General features: G+C 41.8%; 1 protein-coding gene across 1 annotated transcript in view; it reads right to left on the reverse strand.

Annotated features, from left to right (window-relative positions):
* The window catches only part of T265_13087 (hypothetical protein), a gene marked incomplete at both ends in the record, with an annotated part of 16,826 nt that extends 10,821 nt beyond the window's left edge, over window positions 1-6,005 (reverse strand). The window contains 2 exons of the mRNA XM_009167144.1: window positions 3,138-3,591; window positions 5,914-6,005. Coding sequence (XP_009165408.1) covers window positions 3,138-3,591; window positions 5,914-6,005 — 546 coding nt within the window. The remainder of the gene's footprint in view (window positions 1-3,137; window positions 3,592-5,913) is intronic.
* Window positions 6,006-9,324: the final 3,319 nt, after the last annotated feature.

Consider the following 9,324-nt stretch of genomic DNA (forward strand, 5'->3'; position numbering starts at 1 on the left):
CGATATATATATATATATATATATATATATATATATATATATATATATATACCATGTCCCCCCCAGAAGACTGGGGAAGCAAGTACAGGTTTTCAGTTTTTCCTGCAAACCCCTTTACGTTGCTTTACTTGGTATGAATAGAAAAACAAACAGATGTGATTTTATTTGTTTACCTACTACGGGGATTTATAATGGAGGGAATTTCTAGGGTTCTGCCTTGATGGGTTAGGTGAACGCAGTTGCATTGTGTCTTCCACAGGAAGGATATGGGACTAATCAATGAGCGAAAACTGTCAACCGCATTCGGCTTACGCAATCGCTCGGCCCAGTGTCTTTTCTGTTAATACCTATTCGTCACTTCCTGGTTCTACTGAGTAGCCTTCGTCGTCCGTCATTCAGTCATCATCACCAATGACAGCACAACATCAGAGTCCAACATTGCATTGCAGTACTCAGACTCTTCAGAATCACTTTCGTTCCTCTCTTCCAGGTTCAGCAATTCACCACGTATCTCATCGAAATTTCGAAACCACCTAATATGGGGAGTCGCCAAATCTAAGTGGTACCAAGTACTAAAATGTTAAGGGTGCCAGTGAACATTTGACAGCATGGTCCTAGAGTAATCCGCAACACTCGTGCTTTGATGGACAGAGGACTTGTTACTACTGGTGTACAGTAGTGTGCAGCCTGCCAGCCAGTAAGGCATTGAAATTGCCATGCAGTGTTTTCTGTGCAAGGATATATGGGCATGCGTCATGCGGCGAGAATGAGACAGCCAGTGCTTACTTACTGCGGGTGCCTTCAATTTGACCGACAACAGTCTTTTACGTGCTATTCTGTCCGAGAGCCCCTTTAAGATCAAAAGGCGCCTCACAGAGGGTAACATCACCAAGCCTGAATACCACCAATCAATATTTAGGCCGGAAACCAGTATTCTCGATGACCACTGGAAATCAGTCAACGCTGCCCACGGAGCAAATGACACAAACGTACGTCTGATCGTAATGCTCTCCACCACTTCTGCAATTTGTCTGTCTCTGATGTCGGGTAAGCATCGACGGAGGGCGAGGGGATTTCAGATATGTGGGCATTCCAAACGAATTTGATTTCGCCTGAGATTTTTTTCGAGATTCCCGTTCATCGAAGAGATCATTTGCAACGACTGGAATGGGGTCTTCCGGATGAAAAAAGCAGCCATCACCAAATTCAATGATCGGAAACTGACGACGACAACGAATGCAGGACTGGCAACGTCACCCAAGAAAAACAGAGGGATCTCGGTAACATAGTGAAATATGGTTATTAAATTAAAACTGTGCAGTGTGGCTAGAACTCACAACAGTGCACCTGTGGATTGTGAACTGTAGACGCATCATTAGGAGGGTAACTCTTGTGTCATTCAGCATATTACAGGAAGCATGGCGCATTTATAAATCGGTCCCTTACGTTGATTCTCCATCCTTAAACAGGTCAATCAAGAACTTATGGACATAATCTCCATCTGAAGAGATCGCTCTTGAGTGAGAACATTTATCAGAATAAGGTCAACGTTAGCTTGTCTCCCGAGACTTACCTCACGGAAATTGTCGCCTCTTGAAGAAAAAATCTCACAGAATGCATTACGTTTTGTTGTCCCTCTTAGTTGATCTCTTCATGAGGAATGGCCTATATTGAGCGTACAGACCCTACCAACTTTTATCAATTTCCGTTACCGAACTCGATCAAATTCCTATCTTTGGAGAGACGTTTTCCAAGTTACCAAAGGTGATTTTTCCAGATAGGGCCTTTGTCGCTCAAATATGCTTCAAAAGACCAGGCACCGTACCATCCCATTTGGTGTCACAATTTTGTAATTGACGTCTCCTCTCAGAGACAAGATGTCAATTTATTGAGGTGTGTGCAGATAAATGTTCAGTATTGATAAAATCCTTGATTTTCGGATGACTTTGCTTTTAACCTGTTTGTGCATCATTCATATTGGGTACAGAGTACGTCCATTTTCAACCAGCTGATAATAGCACTAATACCGGTAATGTCGTTTAAACTATTTATGTCGGATGTTGGAACCTTAGACACGATCATTCGCTCTAAACTGAAACTGTTGCACAATGCTACGGTGAGGGCCAGTGTTCTAGTTGACTCATATCTGAACAGCTTTGACGTCTATCCTGATTCAATAGTGGTCATCTAATTTTGTCTTGTTCATTTTACTCTGTTCATCAGCTGAGTGAAAATTCCAATATTTTAGCATTAGAATTATGGACCTTGCGCGTAAAGAACGACACTATATAACTTTGTCTCGTGGTATGAATGATTGTGTACAACAAACCGGAAGCAGAGTACCACTGACAAACAAAGTGTAGTTACAGTGTTTGTAGTGGTAAGTCACTCAAATACACGACGGGTTAGTGGAAAGATAGAACACAAGTGAGGGTTTTGTGATACTCAACAAAGTTCCTAGTTTTTTGGTCTTGATCTGAATGTTCTGAATTTAGCAGAGTCTCGCTTTGTAAGTGGTATGTGGAGGCTGGAAAGTTTCTTACCAATACGGCACTTCGCAAGAGGCTCTGTAAATTGATTAACGCAGAATAGGTATAAAATATACGTCCATGCTGCTGGGCTCACGTAATCCGTGGAATGACTAGGGCGCTGCCATACAGACCCTTCAATCTCTGTGGGGTTGTTCACATTCGCCGAAGGCCACCATTTTGAAAATAGAGATGTACGCTCCTCATAGATAGCAGACACAGGGTGCGCTTCCAACCGTAAATGTTCGTTTATAAATCAGCTTGCGATGATCAGTCAAACGGCCTCGAAAAAATTCAGACCAGAAAAGCATTGTGCTATGACTACTATGATTTCATCTCGAAAGTCAATTTGGATGAATACAACGTGTAAAGTATGTTAAAACAGAAGCCACTCTGCAAAATCTGGTGGCCCGAGTAACAAAGGTAGAAAAACCTGTGGCAGTGATTATCCATCAGGGAGACCGACATGGGAATCAGCACCGAAAAATAAAGCCTATGCACACTAGTTCATTCTCCCTCTTGTTCCCCGGTCACTGGAACCCCCATTTTTATTAGTATGATATAGCGTTTTACAACAGGAAGAGTGGAATTGAAGTGTGTTTGACGTACTTGTGTGTTTATGGTGGCCCATAAACGCCAGTAGACCAGGCGCCAGCTTTTCAATTCCCGAAACCAACCAGCTAATAGCTCAGTAACACAAAAAATTCGCTGGTCCTCGGAAACAGTTGCAGCAGACAGGCTGCAACTGCTACCACTCTGAGCTCGAATTGGAAAGTTCGGAGACAAAAATGTAGGAGTTCGTGACATTGTACGACATTTCGTTGTTCCGCGCTCTTCTTGGGACGCAATCTCGGTATGTGAAGGAGTAGTGGGTGCGCCCAGAAGAGTACAGGAGGATGATCGTCGAAGGGGCATTGATTTCTTCAGAGACAAACTGGCTGCTGTTGGCAGTGGTTTGTGTATGGGGATAAGATCCCCAGATTGGCTTACCAGACGACGCCAAGGTAAGCATGGAACTGTGCACGCTGTTGTCTTTGTCAGTATCCGGTCACAGTGCGCACACCTGTATTGAATACATTGTTAGAATACCTTGTGAAAAACCGTGATCTAGTTTTATGGAAGCCAAACAAATAGTGCTGGTCTAAAACCCGAACTCAAATCAACCATGTCTAAACGCAGTGGGGGACATAGGTCGCGGTTATAACGGGCATTACACGCAGGCTCTGCTGTATACAACCTTATAGTGTCTTTCAGACTAAAGACCATCCTGTTGCGAGGAAGGTTCGTAGAAATCCTCAGTGTGTTCTATTACTCTAAACAAAGATCCTTTTGTTAGAGAACACACACATGACTTCGTTACAAGCCCATTTTCTAACATAACAGGATACGAAAGACATTCATAATGCTGTGAACTTTATCACTTTACTCTACCGATGGATGTTCCACAGGAACTAAACTTTCCAGATTTCGACATCACCTAGAACCACTTACTTTTTACTTACACAGAGATATAGTTGAGTAGAACCAGGTATGTAACAACAGTAAGAATGTTCCCAGGTGATTCCCAATAAGGCTGACCCAATGTCCCATCCAAACCATCGCTATTGGTGCATAGGCCGACCTTGAAGCATGGGCGCAGACTTCAATAATGAGGTCATTCAGATTCTGCCCAATTTCCTCCTCCTGACAATTGGGACAATCACCAGGATCGGTGCCACATCTTCTCCTGCCGACCAAGCTTGGTTGCATGTCAGAGGAACGCAGGTTGGTGAGGTGGGAGCCAAAGATATTGTGGGAAACGGAATGTTACATTGAAACACAGCCCGTTAATATGATGGCTCTGATCAAACTGACAGATTTTGTGTAGGCTGACGTGTTCAGACTGTTCTTCTATGCTCCTCAGCATAATACATGACTTTTAGGCACGTGTGACAGTGTTGACTACTGACAGGTGCTGACAAAGAAACGGGGACATGGTGCTACAATGTGTAAAGCTACATATCTATGACTACCTGTCTGCTGTTCAGAGGTCTTTATTTCGTGCATAAACTTTTCCTTGATTCATCTTTACCAGAAGCTTTGGAAAAGTGTGTGTGTACAAAAGTGGCCCTCAGCCTCAAATAATCGGGACAAAGGTTAGAACAAAATAAATACAAAACGAGAATAAACGACAATGAGGGGCGAAAAATCTGTGAACAACGCTAAGTTTGTGGACAATTTTCGTCATTCGTAGAACCACCCACACTCGGTTTGATCAGAGGCCGTCTTACAAAGAAAGCCACTTTCCAGAAAAATGACCGCAAATGATACTTTTGATCCGACTAGATTTAGCAGGGCGTGGATCTACAGTAGGTTTGCTGAGAGTTGTCAGATTCTCTCCTGAAAAGAAAAGTCTTGCTGGTTCAAATCAGTGCAAATGCAAACATTCCGTCAAAGTGTTTGATCAGCAAAATCTTGCTTCCGCAGGAATTTTACAGTTTCTCGACTAGGAGCAATTTAGGCCACATCGAGTTCAGTCATCCTGGCTCCCCGATTAGATGAACAATTCAGGGTCCAGAAGTAAACATGCAAGGAAGTAAACGATTTCTGTTGTTTATGACCTTTAAAATGAAGACTGGATTTTTCCTAAAATAGGAAAAAAGCATCCAATCATCATTGCAAGTTGACAATATTACCAGTGTTAAACATCAGTACCTCATCACCTCACAATTATGAACCTCTGGTTGAAGATTACCTTGGCACACAAAGATGAACAATATGTGGGAGGGAAGTGATCTAACCATCTCTAGCACTAAAAAAACAATCTGAGAGAAAGTCATGAGAATATTTGGCTTTCAGTTAACTTTTTACGCAGACCGAACTCGGAGTTCGGGATCTACAGATAACAAAGAACCTTGTAACCAACCGGTCCGTTTGCAACATATCCCCAATGCCTTCCGTCTGCATCCACCTCCACATACAATGTCGTAAACACCATGATTTGAAGCAACACCTGACGAGTTTGTCTCATTCGCATTAATCCGGATTATCGCTGGATCACTCTATTTGGAGATCTACTTTGTCCATGTGAGTCACACCGCGACACTTCTTACATACCATGTTACACCGGTGTTTGTTACGACTGCAAATGCATTGTCGACAATAGTAAACCTGTTTGCTTATCTCCTTCGTTCACACATCTCACCAGTAACAGCTCAAAAAAAGCCCATTAAATTTGGCCGTTTTCTGAGAGACCGTTCCAAATGAAACAATTTCTGCGTATATACGCACGATAGTTCCAAAGTAACGGCCGTTTCAGGCAGAAAATCTGTTGTAGTAACGGCAGAAAATTGTAAAAATGACACAATGAAAACACCCTGCCAATAAATATGAACAACACACTTACTGAAAGATAGTGGCTGCATTTTCCGGACATTCAAAAGAAGTGTAGTCCTTTTCGAACAGTTGTTCAATCTTCTTGAAGAACAATTTGCTTTGCTAATGTGTGAAAGGTGTGGTACATACCTCTTAATTTTGTCTTTCTTGTCCTTCACCGTATCTATTTCTCTCACAGTCAAGTGCTGAATAATTCTGTGAGAAATGTCTAGTAAGAAAACTGAACAAACCGCTGCATAAGCTCATCATCAATACAATTTAGAGAGCAAGGGCTGGCAATAATCGCATTGATGTTTTCGCACAAGTATCGGACACATGTTTCTGTCTATAATAAGTATACATTAAGCAGAATCAGTAAACAACTGTGTATACCAATGACTCCATCTTAAGGAAATTCGAGGAAATTAAGATAGCCAAAATGTTGGATATGGAAATGTGACAATCTTGGAAATTTTGTGGGTTTACTCGTCTTTTCACATAACACATTAGCCATTCGAAGACTTTGATATCGCAATGTACGATGATCTCCACCTCTTCAACAAACTGGCCATCTTTGATCAGATAATCACGAAAGTAGCCCATCTCTGAGACTAGCAGATCGCGGTCACACACGAAATCGCGTTTCCCTGCGGAATAAATGTACGCGAATTAGTTAGAGTTTTCTCACCTTCTTTCGACTCATCACGGACGTGTATAGTCACGTTACGTGGCTTTTCATCTACAGAACCCCCTTCTGTTTTGGGCTGCATCCAACTGATATAACAGTCAGAATACTGTTGCAAAACGTTAAAACTAAAAAAGTAGAAGAAAAGTGAGATATATTGGTTCTATAACAAAATATAAAAATATCGAAGGGATCCGTTGGACATATGTTGAGTGATGAATAGGTTTCAAATGGGAAAAAAAACCGTATTCTGGCTTGGACAGAAATTTATCCCTCTGTACGGTGTGTTCACTGTAATAGGTTCCATAAAATTCAGTTTTTCAGAATACGGTTATCTCCAACCTTTAAGTAGAACACAAACAAATACGCTGAAGGTGGAGATCCGGTGAAGCGCACCGCACCGGGACGCTCTAATCTCGACCAATTCAGTGAGAAACCTTCTCTGGAACTCGAAGAGACCTACCTAAAAAACAATTTCTTGAACTGTTCTACCGATAGTAGACCGATTGGGTGAGTCCATTGCTGTGTTTTAACACCAAAACATCGGAAAAAATCCCAAAAAAACATTTATTTTTTTTGTTGACCTGAAAAGATGTAAAAGGATGTAATCTCAAACCGTCAGCAAACTCCACAAAAAACAGTTATCAACAAAACACCTATTCGCAACTTGGATACTCGACTGAACCCAATATAAATCGAGTGAATAAGTTATATAAAGGTCACCTCATGTTTCAGTTGCAACGATGTTCGAAATATTGCAGCAAATGCAGCGCAAGAGACTGGCGTAAACGAGAAAGATTCATCTGGTGTCCGTCCAATTTCCATTTAGCACCAAATTAATTTGTAAATGACTCTATCTCCATAACTAATTACAAGTTGCATTGCGGGTCGAACAGAGGGTTGACTAAGACTCAGGGGTTGCGCATACTTGAGGAGCCGTAAAGTCGGCGCTGTCAGTTTTCAGAAAACATGAATAGCGTGTTCCGTCAAGAAGTCTACTGCATGTTTTAGATTCCAAGGTAGATAAATTAACCCGGTACCTCGGCTGGCGAAATTTGAGTGGGTACTCAAATTCTTCAGTGTGAACCGAAAATACTCTCCAAAAGCATCAGACATATAAGCCTGCATCTACTGCACTGCCCAAATAAATAAAGTTCTTGGGAAGTCCTCATTTAACATCAACAAGTCCAGAGAGTATCAGAATGTATTTCTGGTTGGGTTTTACGTGCAGAATATGCTGTGAACACCTACATTTTATTTGAGGCATGCTCTTTTTATCGGATCACTAGACGTCAGAATGACCCAGCCGAAGAAATTCAAAGCGCTTCAGGCTACGCTGTGTGCTGATGTAGCCGGTTGCCACGGCTACATCTGCCACTTCTCTTGTGTATGCAAAATAACTTAGCGCGGGAGCAAACCAATTATTGCATGCGTAAACCATGTGGTTCGTAAAACCCGTAGCTCCGCTTGCATAATTTATTCTATCCCCCAATCAACAACTTTCGGTTTTCGAACCCAGAAACAAAAGCTCTTGGAAGCCACTCTTACTGGATGTTGGACGTGGTAACCTTTTGTCGTTCTTAAAATTTGGAGGTGAAGAGCTGCGATTGTGTACTCAGTGGTTTAAACGACATCCATATTTACCAGTTTGAGTATAGGATCCGTTGGTAACTTTTCAGTAACTACCTTTGTGCATTCTGTTTTAGATAGATGAGTTAACCGTGTTTAGACATCAATCGACTCTGAATCATAACTCTCCAGTAACCTATCCTATTTTACTACATTAGAGCCATCATTCAACACCAACAGAATAGTAAGGAATCAGTGAATAGAACATTATTTTTCTACTAAACAATAGCCACGTCCACAGAAAATGCCTTCAATGCCTATACGTGTTCGAGGAAGACGTACGCTTAGCAAGGATATCAGTCTGCGAAGGATGAACGTTGTACCCAACTCCATCACCATTTACCCGGATATAATTCACCGGAAGATTGAAACACCGCTGTAACTTTTACAGATGCCTAAAGAAGATTCCACTGTCCGTGGGTGTTTTGGGTATCCTCCTTACACGTTTCTGAGAAAGTACTGACAAGAGCTAAAAGGGCGGATGATTACATCGTTTCCTGGGAAAACTTGGTTAACCTCCCCGGATGCTGGCCTTCCGTTCAACCAAGCACGATGCTACCACGTAAGAAGCCAAAAACAGCGATTTCCATCAAGAGTAAATACCCGTTCACTTCAAACGCGGAACGCAGTACACAGTTTGCATTTATTTTGTGCCCAACGGAGAGAAAATAAGATGCAGGTAATGAGGAGTGACTTCCCTCGATTGAAACCCATACCCATACCTCAACACACAGTATTGATAACGCAATGCACGCATCCCCAGTTTCTATGCACTTCAATAATGCGGAAGCTACTCTCACAGAGGATGTTGAAGACCTTCACTAGCCACAACTCAAACGTCCTTATATATTTCGGAATCAGTTAAGCGTAGCCACTTGAACACTCCTCAGTTGATGACGATATACATTCGTTACGTTTTCCTTGTCACGCTTCTTATACTAACAAAATATCTATGAATCAGAAGTATTTTTCACTCCGCACATATTTCAAGTAAATGACTGACTATTAAGAGCTCCTAAGCTTGTGCAATAGTTTTCCAAACCTTGATTATTGCTACCAGAATTTTGCTGGATAGCATTTAAAATTTCACCATTTCCTCATACATGCATTTTCTTCCGTTTAGGCTAG

Source organism: Opisthorchis viverrini (genome assembly GCF_000715545.1).
Source record: "Opisthorchis viverrini unplaced genomic scaffold opera_v5_36, whole genome shotgun sequence".
NCBI lineage: Eukaryota > Metazoa > Platyhelminthes > Trematoda > Opisthorchiida > Opisthorchiidae > Opisthorchis > Opisthorchis viverrini.